Source organism: Colletotrichum chrysophilum (genome assembly GCF_026319265.1).
Source record: "Colletotrichum chrysophilum strain AFK26 chromosome Unknown scaffold_24, whole genome shotgun sequence".
Lineage (NCBI taxonomy): Eukaryota > Fungi > Ascomycota > Sordariomycetes > Glomerellales > Glomerellaceae > Colletotrichum > Colletotrichum chrysophilum.
This window is the reverse complement of record NW_026517311.1, coordinates 198,012-213,897: the sequence shown is the minus strand read 5'-3', so window position 1 is coordinate 213,897 and position 15,886 is coordinate 198,012. Positions and strand designations below refer to the sequence as shown.

The 15,886-nt window shown below is 49.5% G+C and overlaps 2 protein-coding genes across 2 annotated transcripts; one reads left to right on the top strand and one right to left on the bottom strand.

Annotated features, from left to right (window-relative positions):
* Positions 1-7,354: 7,354 nt before the first annotated feature.
* COL26b_004109 (uncharacterized protein) lies at positions 7,355-8,944 on the bottom strand (the record flags this gene model as incomplete). The annotated part of the gene is made up of 1 exon (XM_053176990.1): positions 7,355-8,944. One exon carries the CDS (start codon positions 8,942-8,944, stop codon positions 7,355-7,357), a length of 1,590 nt encoding a protein of 529 aa, XP_053039059.1.
* Positions 8,945-9,806: 862 nt separating this feature from the next.
* COL26b_004108 (uncharacterized protein) lies at positions 9,807-10,878 on the top strand (the record flags this gene model as incomplete). Its single annotated transcript, XM_053176989.1, has 4 exons — positions 9,807-9,839; positions 9,890-10,245; positions 10,311-10,397; positions 10,614-10,878. 4 exons carry the CDS (start codon positions 9,807-9,809, stop codon positions 10,876-10,878), a joined length of 741 nt encoding a protein of 246 aa, XP_053039058.1.
* Positions 10,879-15,886: the final 5,008 nt, after the last annotated feature.

The window sequence follows — 15,886 nt, the reverse complement described above, 5'->3', positions numbered from 1 at the left end:
GTTGGAACCATCTCGCGCTGACCCAGCTTGTTGGTTCAGCCTCATTCCACATGGACGACCTCAGCATGGAGGACGTCGACAACTTCGATGTCGCACATGCGGTGGAACATGCCACTTGGCCTAATAACGTGCCCGATCGCGAGGTCGTCATCGAGGCTGACGATCAGGTGATCTTTCATTCTTCTCGTTTACAATTGAGAAGTCTAACTTTTTGATAGGATAACGACTCAGCCATTGGAATTGTCAGTGCCTGCCTCCAATATTTGATGTGATCTTTCGCCATGTGTTCAATCTACCAGCGGAGCTGACTCCGACATCTTGTCCAGCAAACCCTTGCTTCATCAAGAGGGAGTCTTGCAAGTTCTATCATGGACTATCGCGTTGAAAATGGTAGAACTTATCACAGATATAAGGATGGAAGTGAGTATTGTGAAGCAAGGGGAACCGTGCTTCGCCGAGAGCTCTAGGCTGAATGAGAATTTCAGAATACAACATCCCCAATGATAAGAAGGAAATTGAGAGACTTGGTGAGTTCCTTTCAATAGTTCAGTTGGTTCATTCATACTGTCAGTGACATGTCTTCCATCATCTTCAGTCATCGGGACTCTGCTCTTGTGACCCCTCTATCTGCCCTAACCACCCAATACCTGCATCGTCGCCTTCACCCACTCTAGTGAAGGCCTCTCAACAACCATGCCTTTTGAATCATACACATGTAGGCGAGAGCCAACGCGATCTTTCCCCATCAAGATTCATGTGTCTAATATGCGAGCCAGATTTGCAACATACTCTATTCCTACTCACTTTCAGCGACAAGCTCGGAATGGCCCCTCCCTGCGATAAGGGAGCCAGCGCTGGCCACGTACTCGATATCGGGACTGGGACTGGGATCTGGGCGATAGATTTTGGAGACGAGCACCCAGAAGCAGAGGTTTGTTATTATCCTCGCAACCCTAATATTATGCTTATGCGTTGCAGGTTCGTGGGATAGACCTTTCTCCGGTGCAGCCAGATTTGTATAGCCTTGCCCAGCCGCTTCTTATGACCAAATATTGATGCTGATATTCTAGCTTGCCACCAAACGTGCGGTTCGAGATAGCAGACTTTGAGGAGCCATGGTCTTTCGGTCGAAATTTCGACTACATCCATAGTCGAATGATGAACTCATCTGTTGGTGACTGGAATGAGTATATTCGAAAATGCTACGAGTAGGTCAACTGCGTCTTCGATGTGAGCATGCCTAATTTTGTCTCAAGCAATCTCAATCCTGGCGGGTGGCTGGAATTAGTCGAGGTTGATATTACCCCATTATCCGACGATGGCACTTTGCGACCAGAGCACTCAGTCTCGAGAACGGCACGATTACTACAGCAGGCCTCAACACTATACGGACGGCCATACCAGGACGTCAAGGAATTGAAATCAATCGTGATGGAGGCTGGATTCACTGACGTCACCCTCCTACATTTCAAGTGGCCTACAAATACATGGCCGAGAGAAATACGACATAAAGAACTAGGGGTCTGGCATAACGAAAACCTGGTCAGAGGATGGGAAGGAATATGTATGGCCCTGCTAACAAGAATGCTCGGCTGGACAAGGGAGAATGTCCTTGCTTTGATGGAAGAGAATCTGAAAGAGTTCTCTGACAGGAATATCCATGCGTATTTCTCAATGTAAGTGGACAAAGCCTGAAGAGCAGTTGCAACTGATGTCCCGCGAGCTAACGAAATCTTTCTAGTTGGTCTATTTATGGAAAACGGCCTGTACAAGCAGGAGGAGTTTCTTCGGGGAGCATTTGAGCATTCAGATTTGACTTGCAATGGAAGGCATTTGCACATTGTGAAAGAGCGCTGTAGCGTCGGATCTGGCCATATTTATTTGATCAATTTTAAGAAGCAAAGACCTTGGGTCGCAGGGCAAGAACTCAGCTCAATGACTCAACAAGTCCTTTCATCGCCGCACGGTACGTACAAGCTGTGAAGGGGAAGTGCAGTCTGGACTTTACATCATACAGACATACTAGCTATTTTGGTAAAACTGAGGTAGATTATTGATTTGCCTCCATGCTCTGAGCCGCCGTCCGGACCCTGTCACCTCGGTTTGACGCGGTGTGGAGAGTGACATGCCCAGGTTGGAGACAGACCGGCCCGCGTGCCCATTCCCGGCGGAAGCCGGATCTCGGCGGCATCTCCACCCAATTCTTCATTCGAGTCAGGCCTCACACCATAATCCCTTCACCATTCTTCAGTAGAAGGGGAAACGGGAAGCTATGCCGGCACCTAGATCTAGGACCACGTGCTATCAATGTCGAACTAGAAAGGTAAGCCTCCCAAGCATGTACGTTTACTCGGTGACTAAAACGCCAGTCAGGTCAGATGCCAGGGCTGGCCGAATGGCTGTACAGCCTGCAAACGCCTCGGTTACCGGTGTTCCTTTGAAGCAACTTCCTTGGCCTCGGACCCGACACCGACACAATTAGAGCGTCGACGCGGCGAGCGGGCTTGTAACGAATGCCGCGCGCAGAAAATCAAGTGTTCAGGCGAAAGCCCAACTTGCGCCGGCTGTCGGCGGCGGGGTCGAGACTGTGAATATCCAGAAGCAAAACGACGCAGATCCCAAAATCAGACCAAACAATCATTGGGAACGGTCGCCGTTCATGATGATTCCGAGAAAGCCGATGGTTCCAACGTTTCAGACTCCACAGTGTCTTTGAGTGCTGCAGAGTCAAGTCTTGTCAATCTCGAGCAACCTCGACGAAACTATCATTCGGACCCACGGGCTCAGGCCTTGCCACCTACTGACACACAAATCCAACTAGTAGATGATTTCTTCAACCATCTTTATCCTCTTCCTTTGTATTCTTTCTTGCATGAACGGTCAATAAGGCAACGATGTCAAGAGGGTAGCCTCGATGAAAGCCTGATTCTTTCCATATGCGCTATTTCCGCAACCCGTCTGCATCGCGCCGCTGTTCATCCAGACTCAACCTCGGTATGGGTTCAGAGGGCAGAGAACCTAGTATGGTCTCATTTGGAGCATCCCACAATCTTCCGCACCCAGGCACTGCTTCTCATCTGTCAGTACCACATCGAGACTGGCGGATTTCAAAAGGCGTTCATGCTTTCATCAATTGTTTCTAGAGCAGCAAGTGCTCTTCGATTGCAGTACGAGCGGACAGACATACACCCACTTGCCCAAGAGATTAGGCGTCGACTTATGTGGTGTTTGATACTTTTGGATGGGCATTTTTCGAACGGTCTGCCCGAATGCGAGCTTTGCCCATTTGAGAATGTCTATCTGAAATTCCCTTGCTCTGAAGAGGAACTTACATTGCTCCACAACCCCGAGACCAATGAGGACTCGCCCTCTTTGTCTCTGGGGAGCGATCCTGAGTGCGGGCTTCTCTCCACAATCATTCGAGCGGCTACTATAAGGAGAGATGTTTCAAGATTGAAGCGGCAGATGTGGCTCTCTGGAACACCGCTACCGCAACTTGAAGCTCTCGCAAAGTCATTCTCACATGGTCTCCAGGCGCTGAAGGTCGAACCATACTGTAAGGCGACTCTACGGAAGCACTCGACGTCTCGTTGGCTCTTGAGGTATGTAGTATCGCACTTGTCATCGCACCAAGGACATTGCGATTTGCATCGCCTTTTTCTCTCCGGTTACTCCGAGGCTGCGTCAGACGTTGTTCTTAGCGCAGTCTCTCAAAAGTTTATGGCAACGGCTGCAACAGAATGCTTTCAGCATGCCACATCTATCCTTGAGATTCTCCACGACTTCAGTGAACTAAGACTTGATATAAGAGTACCCGATGTTGACATCGCCATTTGCAGCTATCATGCAACACGGATACTGCTTTTCCTCGGCAAATCCAATCTCAACCCATATAATTCGGGTCTCGATCCGGATACAGCTCTTAACAAGGCCAATTCAACATTCAATGTCATACATAGTCTATTCAAAGGCTCAACAATAGCACGTTTCATTATTGACGACCTAGAATGTGCTATCGCGGCATATCAGCCATCAACACCTGGGAATGATCATATTCCTCCGCTGGATAGTGGGAAGACAAGTCCACATCGACCAAAATTCGCAATTATGGCGAAGAAACACCAGAACCTGGCCGTTCATAGCATATTGAGACAAGCGCGATTTGTTGACGACAGTTCGGCTGCAGTAAGCTCTTCGAATGAAGCAACGAAACAAACACAGCATGCAATGGCCCATAGGTCTCGCAGCGTCGAGGTTCCAGTAAGTAACACCACATCAAGCCAAAGTTTAAGCTTGGCGGAAGCATCTACCGCAGATTTGATTTCAGGTGCGACTGAGTGGAATGAGGACGCGCCAATGGTCGAAAACCTAGTTGAAGCCTCCGATACAAGATTTTGGGGCGACTGGAACGAAACCTGGGGTCTCGATGAGTGGCCGATGGAAGCAGACGAGCACTACTTCTGATGGGATCCGGGCTATTCTAATCTTTCAGTTTCACACGATCGAAAGGTATTTCTGGTGGTATCTGCTGCCTTTGTTGACCGTTTTGTCTGTGTTGTCTATATTATAATATCTGTGGATCTGAAATCTTTTGTTTCTATTGTGTTTGCCATCTTTTGTCTCTATTCGGCCGATAGCTCAATTGCAAAAGGGCTCTGCCGGTATATTCATTACTACCATGGTGGAGGGTGAAACTCAAGTGATTCAATCAAGTACCGGCATCCAGTCTAGAAGCCGCTTTGCGTGCACACAGTTGTAAAGAATGTAGCGAACGAGGTCACTCAAGCCAAGTACTTGACTGCCTCCTGCCGCTTGAATGATATTTATAGCTCCGAGTACGTGGTTTGAAGCCATTGATATGTCCTGAATCATAATCTAGGGTGACAGTCAGCGCAGCCATTGCGTTGAAAGTCATCACATGACATACATCGTCGAATGCTAAAACCAGGGCTCTTGTGACGGCTTCACGTCTCGACGAAGGACCATCTGACAAGATCGTGTGCCGAAGGTCTTGGATATACCTGAGTTTGTATTGAATGGCGATTTCGGCGTACTCCTTTTCTGACTTGACAGTAGAAAGGTGGCGGCAGGCCGCAAGTAAGAAACCTTTGAGAAAGTCTGTGTCTTCAGAGCTTAGAAGCACCCAATTATTTCGTACATGGTCGTTGTGCTTGCCCATGTAATTTAATACTGGGCATTGACTAAGCATTTCGGGCACGACAACTTGAACATCTAGGAGTGTGGTCAGCTCACTTGTGCACGTTGCAATCGACTTATCACCGACGACGTATCATGATACTGGAATTAAGTGCAACTCACAATGCTGAAACATGTAATGCTCTCTTGGTGTGAGTGACCCAAGAAAGCTCGCCAAGGGTTCGTGCTCGAACGCCCCAGAAATATTTGGCGGAAGCACCAGAGTTATTTCGTCACGTACGAATGATGCCAAATTTTTCCAATTACTTGACATGCGCTCCTCTGAATCGGCACCCTCGCTGTCACCTTCTGCGACCCCCGATATTTCTCTACGTTGCGTGTGCTCCACCATGCGACGCCTTCTTGCCCGAGCGTGAGCAACACGAGCAGCATGGGAATGAGCCTGCCGTCTCAGGTTGGCCGAGTCTTTTTGAGCCGGGAGGACCATAGTAATGAACTCCATTTCAAGAGTGACCTAGAATCAGGCTGAAGAAGATGAAGGAAAATCGTGGCGACTTAGATGAAGCGTTCGCAGGCAAGTTGCGCTCTTGAGAGTCAGTTCCGAGTCAGATTATCATTGGTATGAAAGAATCCACATTTGTCAGCACAAAACTCGCCGAAAAACTGCCTTGAAGTTCGCCAAGAGTTGCTCCTACTACATTAGGACTAGCTCCTCGCAGTTCTCCGCATAAAGAAACATGAATGATGGGTCTCCCTAGAAATGGTACGGAATTTCGTCGCCGATCTCCTCATACACCGCTTCGATAGCAGCCACCACATCGTGCGGCAATGGTCCTTGTTCAATCATGTCAATGTTGGACTCCAACTGATTCACGCTAGAAGCACCAATGATGATCGAGTCGCCGTGCTTGCTACTAAGAAGGCTGTGATGTGCCGTCCAACGAAGCGCAACGGCGTGACCGGCGATGCCGTGCCGAGATGCGGTTTCAAGTGCCTTTTCGGTGGCGGCCATGATGGAGGGTCTTAAGTAGAGATTTGCATACACCTCGCCAGAGGAAATCTTGTGATGAAAGAATCCATAATCAGCACACCGAGCGAGACAGGCAGCGCCGCCTGTTGGGGGAGTGTGCTCACCGATCTGTCCCATCGCCCACCAGCCTTGGCGTTTTTGTGATTGCCAGCAAACAAGCCTCCAGCAGCGGGGCTGTACGCGTAGAAAGCAATCCCACTCTTCCGAAGAATAGGGAAAAGATCCTTTTCGCCACTTCGTACAACTGCATTGTACTGACCCTGGTAAACACTCGGGTTCACATAGCCGTATTCCTCGCAAATATCGACAAACCGTTGGACTTCTTCTGCTGTGTAATTAGAAATCCCCCAACGCTTGATTTTTCCTTCGTTGTATGCCTGAGTCATAGCTTTACATGGTTCCTCGAACGGGGTGTCACGGTCAGGAACATGCAGATATTCGATGTTGATTTGCGGGATCCGCAATGTCTCGAGCGAGAGGTTGATCTCGGACAAGACTTCGTTCTTAGCATGGGTTGCTGGCTTCCAAGACATGACTTTGGTGTCGATGACAAATCGTTCACCCGCTGAAACAGCTGCAAGCCTAGGCTCGCAGCTTCCCGGTGCATGAGGTGAATACATGCGCGAAGTATCGATTTGGTTATACCCACGCCTTGCGAAGACGTCTAGGAAAGACCTGACCTCGTCAGGTGTGTCAAAACGTGCCATGGCGTCGATAGACTTGTCCCCGATCTGCACATAGTCATGTTCAGACATACTCCAGCAATGGCGTTGGTAGAACTCACATTGGCGGCGCCTAGAACCAGATTGATGACAGATTTCCGGCTGTGTGACATATTTGCTTTGTGTAAATTTATAGAAGTATCAAAGGTAGCAATTGTTGTTCGAGTTTGATAATGAATCTTCAAACCTCAAGGACTTGGGACTTTTACGCCCTTATATACATCGATCATGTTCATCGATCAGTCACTGCAGAAGCATCAATCTTAACCGTGGGAATATGCTCCTACCTGATCAAGCAAGTGCAATGGTTGGTGCTCGGATTTCGTATCATTAACTGAGATGGTAACGCGGACAGCCTTGATGCTCCGGCACATAACCCATGCTCCTACTCCCTTAGGCAATTGCAACGTGGAGCTTGCCAACTAGCCTCCAAAACCCGGCGCTCTCAGTGGACGCCATTGAGCAACTTTGATCCAGCCAACTTGGTATGTATCGGTTCGTCCCCAATCTCAGCCATCTTCTCGTTAAGAAGCTTTGTCATCTTCTTCACTATGCCTAGGTATTTGGGGTCGTTGTAGCAGTTGAAGAGCTCGAGCGGATCCTCCTGGCAATCGAAGAGCTCCCACTCCTTTTCTTCCCCACCTGGACGCGCACCCTCCATTCCCAAATCTTCGTTGTACCAGTAGATCAGCTTATATCGCTGATCGCGCACACCATAATGCGCATATGCTTCGTGGATTACATCTCGATGCATCCAATACCTGTGGTATGCCACTTGCTGCCAAGACGGCTCGACTCGATCTTCTCCGAGGAGGAGAGGTCGAATGGATCGCCCCTGCATGTAGCTCGGGATCCGGACACCGGCAAAGTCGAGGAAGGTTGGTGCAAAGTCCACGTTACAAATAATATCATTGCACACAGACTGCGGCTTAATGGCCTTGGGGTATCGGATCATGAACGGCATCTGAAAGCTTTCTTCGTACATGAACCTTTTGTCGAACCAACCGTGTTCACCCAAAAAGAAGCCCTGGTCAGATGTATAGATGACGATAGTGTTTTTTGCAAGATCCTCTGACTCTAGCCAGTCGAGCATTCTGCCGACGTTGTCATCGATGCTTTGTATCGTTCGCAAATATCGTTGCATGTATCTCTGGAACTTGAACTCTGCGAGCTCCTCCTTAGTCTTGAAAGTGAAGACTGTGCCGTCATCTTTGCAGACTAGCTTGAGCTTTGTGACGTCCTCAGGGGCAGGAATTTTGCGATCGTTCCACCACCAAATGTCGATCATCTTCTGGCCAACTTCACTGCTGGGCCCCTCAGGCTGGACAATCCCAAGGTCTCCATAGGTGAGGTCCTCGGCGACACGCATCTTGGCGACTTTGGCAGCATTTGCTCGGTTTTTATAATCGTCCGTAAAGGTGTCAGGTAGTCGTACCGGGTCTTTATAGAGGTCCTTGTGCTTGTTGTCGCACTCCCAACTGCGGTGGGGAGCCTTGTGGTGGCACATGAGGAAGAAAGGGCGCTGTTTGTCACGATTCGACATCCAGTCGATGCATTTGTCGGTGATGACATCTGTTGCGTAGCCTGGTACCCGATTCATGGTGGACTTGCCGCCATGGGGACCAGGTTCGATGAACTGAGGGTCCCAGTACTCGCCCTGTCCTGGGACGATGCTCCAGTAATCAAAGCCGGTCGGTTCGCAGTTAGCACCCTCTCCAAGATGCCACTTGCCCACCATTGCAGTTTGATATCCTCCGGTCTGGAGCTGTTTGGCCACATTCGGAAGCCTGCTGTTGAGCTTGGAGTCTAGGGTCGTGACGTTGTTGACGTGGTTGTACGTGCCGCATAGAATTGCCGCTCGAGATGGTGTACAGATACTGTTGGTGACATAGCAATGATGAAATAGCATGCCTTCTTGGGCAATTCTGTCAAGATTGGGGGTGCTATTGATACCAGCACCGTAGCAAGAGATAGACTTGGCGGCATGATCGTCTGCCATAATGAAGACAATGTTGGGGCGGTTTTGGGACTCCATGATGGTACGACTGAGCGTTTTGTTTGATACAGAAGAAAGAGATGGAAATATTGGAAGAACAAACACTCCCTGACGTCTATTATGCCTTCCCGTCATCTCAAATAGGATCGATTCGTGGACAACTCGGGTGAAATCCGGTCGGATCGGTCCTGGATGAGACGTCTACTGCCCGAGGTGGGCACTGCGTTGCTTCCAGGCTAATGCAAACTACGGTAGTCGGCGAACGATCGGCAACCGGAGCAGTGCGATGATGATTCGTCAACCGTGAGTGGGGGAGCATGGAGACCCCCGGCCGACTTCCAAAGACGGCAACCAGAACCTGGTCAGTGTTGAAGGAACGAGCAGCTGAACATCGAGCTCCCCTCATCGAGTCAGAAATGGTACGAATCCGACAACCGGTCTTTCTTGCGTGATTTGATGAGCAGGGACGCGAGTTCTTCCTATCCTTTTCTCGATCGACCAATCCCAACTCAACGCGACCGACTGCCGACACGCTGAACCGGTCTCGTGGGATCTTGAGAAAATATCTGGCAGGGTTCTAGGTCTTGAAGTGCTGGTTCTCATGACGTTCCCCGTGGGGTCTCCGCATTACCGGTCTGGTGGGAACTTACAAGGGGGCACCCATCATTGCAAATGTGCAAAAGACCAGCTGAACACGAAGTAGGGATTTGCTTGGTGTGAAGGATAACAACAACCGACGTGTAATTGATAGAAATTCACTTGATGATTATAAGAGCTGTAAACTCCCCACATCTTGGACTGGACTGTAATGATCACGGACATCCCGACACCTCTCTTTGCAAATTGATTTCACGCCTGCATGCCGCGAGTAACATCATGAAAGACCAGCTCTCTGCGACTCATGTTGAAGACTCTGCTGACAAAGATGGCATTCGTGAGCTAGGTTCAGCTTCTCAAGGGTCAGAAACCTTGACTTTGAGACAGACATTCCGCTACTACTGGAAGGCTGTCGCATGGTCTCTCTGTCTGTCCAACGCAACCATCATGGAGTCATATGACCTTCTTCTAATCAACTCGTTCTACGCTTTTCCGCAATTCCAAAAGAAGTATGGCGTGAAACTACCAAACGGAAGCTATTCTGTGCCGGCGCGCTGGCAAATTGGTCTGTCAATGGCCAACTTGGTCGGCATGATCATCGGAGTATTTGCCAACGGTTACTGCGCAGACCGATGGGGCCTGCGAAAAGTCATGATGGCTTCGCATGCTGCCTTGATCGGCTTCATTTTCATCACATTCTTCGCGCCATCTGTTGAGGTTCTCACAGTTGGAATGCTCCTGTTGTAAGTCGCATTCAAGGCAACCCTTGGGCAAGCAACTCCAGCTGACTTAGTCCTGTCGATGACAGATCCCTGCCTTGTGGTTTCTTTGCCGCCGCAACCCCTTCTTACGCCGCTGAAGTTAGCCCTCCCCAACTCAGCGGCTATCTCACGGTGTATGTCAATCTCTGTTGGGTTATGGGAAAGATACTGGCCTTTGGCGTCTTGTCCGGCACTCTCAGCATAGAGGGTGAATGGTCCTACAGGATACCTTTCGCGCTTCAGTGGATATGGCCACTGCCTTTGATGGTAGCTACATACCTAGCTCCAGAAAGTCCGTGGTGGCTTGCAAGAAAGGGGAGAATTGAGGAGGCTGAAAACAGCCTCCGCAGGTTAGTATCTGCGCCCCTAACAGTCATCGACCCCAAAGATTCGCTTGCCATAATTGTCCGTACTATTGAGGCGGAACGCCTGATGAGCATCCAAGGATCATACTTAGACTGCTTCAGAGGTGACAGCCTGCGCCGGACAGAAATTGCAATGGTCAGCTGGGGCTGCCAAATCCTCCCTGGATTCGCCATCCAAAACTACATCACCTACTTCTTCACCCTTGCTGGCCTCGACTCGCCGGACTCCTTCAATCTGTCGATAGGTTAGTGCGGTTCTGGCTCACATGTGATCACGCTGACCAGGGATACCTTACAGGCAATGCTGGCCTTGCGTTCGTAGGAACAGTGTCGTCGTGGGCTTTGATGACAAGATTCGTTTGGCGTACGATGTACCTTGGTGGGCTAATTGCCATGTTCCCGGTCATGTCTCTCGTCGGTTTCCTTGACTTGGCAACAAGCACGCCTTCCGGAGACAACGTGAGATGGGCCCAGTGCGCCATGCTTTTGGTCTGGTTCTTCATTTACGGTAAGTACTCTTCGCATCATCGACCGCTAAGCCCAAGCTGATGTGCCGACCAGGTGCAAGCATTGGACCCGTACCTTACGGCATCGCTGCCAATGTTGGTGCAACCAATATCAGGGTCAAGACAATCTCGCTTGGGAGGAACACCTATTACTTTCTTTCAATTATCAACACCATTGCATCTCCGTACTTGTTGAACCCACAAGAGGGTAATTTGAAGGGAAAGGCAGCCTTCCCCGCGGTGGCGTTCACGTTGCTGTTAATCGTCTGGGCTTTCTTCCGGCTACCAGAGATTAAGGGCATGTCGCCCGAAGTTCTCAATCAGCTATTCGAGCAGAAAGTCCCAGCGAGGAATTTTTACAAGAATCAAAGAAGTATCAATGAGAATTTAGGGGGGGTATAGGTGCGGTTTTGCTCTCACCAGCAAGTTTAACTGGAGTCTCTGAGGGTTATCATATAACAAGGGTCTGATGCTATGCAGTGCGAGATCTCTCCAAGTACAATCAATGTAGAACCGTGTTTTTACAGCACTTTTCAGACGATGAGTGGCTAGGAAGGTATTTGAGGCCATATAGTCTAAACAATCAAAGGATTCTCTGTAGGATGACAGAGCGTGAGGACACGTGAACTCCTTGATTCTTGCATTTGAGACACCAAAAGGCAAGCACAGCCACTCCACTTTCACAAACTCTTTACCATCGTTCGGCTTCCTCCAAGGTGTGTGCGCCCCCCATAGCGTAGTATATCATATCCGACATGGGGCGCCAACGTTTTGATTTTGGCGGCGTTGTGAAGTGTTTCGGAGGCCAAACATAATGGTCGACATGATTGTATGCGTCGACCTCAACTTCCACGGGCTTATCGTTGTCTTCCTCTCTGATCTCGTGTGCATCAGGGTCATAGATACGTGCTTTTATGCGGAACAAGCTTTTAGCTGGTTCTTCCAGTCCCCATTTGCGAATGTGCGTCCAACTTTTGCTGCCAAAATCTTCCTGAATATCGCTTTGCCGAATGTATCTTTCACCAAGTGGGAGACTTTCACTGTGTCTGTGATCCTCTGCTCGTCCCATCTTGACAATCACCATGATTTCTTTCCTCTTCTCCTCCCCTTTCATAAACTGTCCCTGAACTCCAAAATTGCCCGGCGAGCGCGCATCCTGGGAGATTGGAACACGCGTGCTCGTATCAAGGACAGTGCATGCTTTTCCGGAAATAGTAGAGCGGTAGATTTTGATAGTAGCGCCAACGTCGAGATCGTCCAACAACGTTTGCCACGTGTACGGCTGAGGCCATCGCAGGTATCTATCCAAAATTGACTCGTCATGGAATATACCGCCGAATGGCACAGCTTCGTCCATATGGGCTACCAGATCCAGGCGACTCGCTGGTTCCCTGACCATCGCACCGAACGGTCCGTAACCTAGCAGTGCTGAGCTATGGCTGATATATCGAAGCTCCTTCCATCCATGTCTAACACCAATCAGACCCGTGAGAGTGCTGTAACTGATTGGAGGAGATCGAGTACCAAGCACAGTGAGTGTTTCCAGACATAGATCCGGGAGAAGCTTGAGAACAGAAGCTAACTGATAGAAAACGCAGAGGTCGCTGCGTCTTGGGTAGTCAACTGCCAGCTGGAGAGGATCGCCCACAACACGCATATGCCTGATTTTCGGTATGGTTCCAAGAGGTGCCGACAGCAGCATGTCGAGCATCGTCTCAGGATCCTCGAAATGGAAGAGTACATGGCCGATCCAGGTGTCTCCGATTGAGTTGTAAGCTGCTCGACAAGTTCGCAATATGGCGAGGGCATTTGGAGCTGGTTTGATCCTGGTTCGTTTCAGTCTATCGACGTATCGCTTCCCATGACTGAGCCTCGTAGAAGCGAAAAGGTGCGAGAAAATGATGTTGCGTAGCTCTTGGGGTATGCCGTGGAAGAGCCAATCCTCTCCACTCATGTTGTTGTTTTTTGCTTGCTGATTGGGCATCCGTCGTGGTGGGTGGATGGCAGCCATTTCTTGATCGGTTATCGACGTAAGAGAGATTTTTATTGAGAGATACTAATAGATATATATCAAGTGATGTCAAGGGACTGCATGGTGCGCATGTGTCGTATTTGTCTTCAGCACGTCTCACGTAGAGTAGACCTGGTGGTTTGTGCGTCGCTCCCCTAATCCTTTTTGTCTGACGACAATATGCACATCCGCAGAGATGCCACGGGATCCATGTATCGTGGCACAGCAACATCCATTCCCTACATTTGTATTGTCGATTACCTTTTCCTTTTTTTTCCTTGACCTTGGTTCTTGGCCCCTGACGACGGCGACGACGACGACCGCCTCTCTCCGTGGCTTCCGCCGCAGCACACGATGGGCTAGTGTGCTCGGTTTCGCAACTTAAAACACATGCACTGGGCAATCAACGATGAATGCCCCAGCCAAGAACGGCTAAAACTGGGTAAGCTTGATCATGGACACAACAGCAGATCTCTGTGGCCCCAGACGCTATAGCGCTGTGATTTTCCCAGGCTATCTACCCAGCTGATCCAACAGGCCGGTCTCCGAAGAATGAACCGACCTGGAGAAATGCCTGTCGCAGACTGAGACACGAAGATGACAGGTTGGATGCGTCAAGTCTCGGCGCAGCTTGTGAATCCCCAACCAAGATCTTACTGACAGTTTCGGAGAAGTTGAACATAAGAAACCATTGATTTCATAGGCCTACCTGTGTTTCGATTCAAGGCCTTCGCTTTCCCCCCTTGGAAGCATCTCGATATCATTGCCGTCCTGCCGTTTCCAGTGCCGACGCTTTGAGAGCCCGTTCCTAAGGCCCGTAAAGAGCGGCGACGACATGCCCCCATTCTGTTGACGGCGAAGATGCTTTGATTGAACGACGTTGGGAACGCTTGACCACAGGTACCATGCCAAGAAGGCTAGGCCCATCAGAGACAATGACAACAAGACATACTCCCAGATGCGATGGGCTCGGTCTTCACCAGTTATCTCATAGGTATTCATACCGTAGATACTCTTAGTTGATGACTTTGATCAGCAGGACGTAGCTTGGAACTCTACACAGATATAGGCTTACCGCAGCGACTTGCAAAGGCAAGTAAAAGAAAGTCAGCAACGCTACACGTCGGATGCTAGCTGCGAGGCTGTTGGCCGCTTTGGTCTCCTGAATAGCTACAGCCGTGTCCGTGAACGAAGCAAGCTGGAAGATCTTCACAGTTCCGCAGATCAGCCCTTTTGTCTTGACTTTCCAGTAGCTCATCATTCTCTTACCAAATTAACTAGGACTTTAGTGGTCGCATCAAGATCTTCAATCCTCTTCTCTTGGGTATTAAAATCATACTCTATTCTTCTCAGAGAGTTTCTTAGAGGCTCGAACTCTGGCGCTTGCGAGACAATGTCGTTGTGGCGCATGTAGTCCGCAACTCGGGCTGCTTTTTCAACGCGGCTGCGGGCGCCTGCCCAGAGCCTAGAGAATTTGTGAAGGGAAACTGAGAGTTCTTTTTGGCGCTCATGCGACGTCTGTTGCTCTGTGATGGTCTGACTCTGTTTCAGGCATGGCATTAGCTACGCCTGCGCGGTCTCACAAGTTACTGCTCACAATTTGGTCCAAATGCTCCTCGGCTTCAGCAATGAAAATTGATCAGTTATGCGCAATTATTTGGAACAACTGAGGAATGATTTGATTCAATCCATGACAGCCTTCTTTGGTCCCCAACGAGAGGTTGTCTTCTCTGGGTACAAGCCTCTTTAGCCCCTCAAAGATGAGCGCGTCAGCAGTGTCAAGCAGAATCAGCCCGCCGCCGCTATATTCAGCATCAGGCGAGATATCTTCGTGATGAGACTCGGAGGCATGGACCAGATAGATAAAGTCTATTCGCGTCACAAGCCATGTGTGGTCATCATCGAAATTGGCGGTCGGGGAGGTTGGATGCCTTGTTGATTCAACCGGTTTGATGCTAGTGGGGTACATGTCCATGAGTTGGAGATTGAAGTAGATTTCTGTCAATGTAGGTCAATGTGGGATCAGAAGGTCTCTCGGAGCTTCAGTACGTACGCATTGGGCTACCCAGTCCCACACTTCGAGGAACGTAGTGGAAGTTGAAGAAGCTTGGTGGTATGCCCATGTAGGGCCCCAATATCTGTACAACTCTAGGGCAAATTTCGGTAGCGATGCTGTTGGCTGATTAATTTCTGCATTGTCATATAATGGTGACTGATCACAAGAAGGAGATGACTTACAGGATGTTACTCGCCGACTTGTGTGGAGAGTGCCACATTCGGGCGACGTTCAATAAGTAGGGCAAGCCACTCGCGTCATGCCTATAATCCCTGACATGAGCCCATTTCCTTTCGGAGAACCTAAAATGATGAACATTGAAGTTGTCCTTGTTCCAATGATCTCGAAAGTAACGTTCTAAATTGTGTAGCAGCATCTCAGGATGAGGACTCGTTCCACGGCCAGGCAAGATAGGATTCGTCGTGGTCCTCGTCAGCCACAGGAGCCACATCCTGGTCTTTCATCCACCAAGCTTTCGCGAGAGCCATGCTGACGATGACTGAGATTTTGAAGAGCGTTAGCAGGAGTCAAAACAACATCTTTAGAAGAGGTCAGGCAGCAATTTGCACATGTATGCAGCCTAATCCGTGTGATCTAGATAGCTTGGCAGCTCTTCCCGCTCACGTGATATGCATGATGAGTCGGCGCTTCCAATCTGAAGCCACCATTGGTTACATGTTATCCT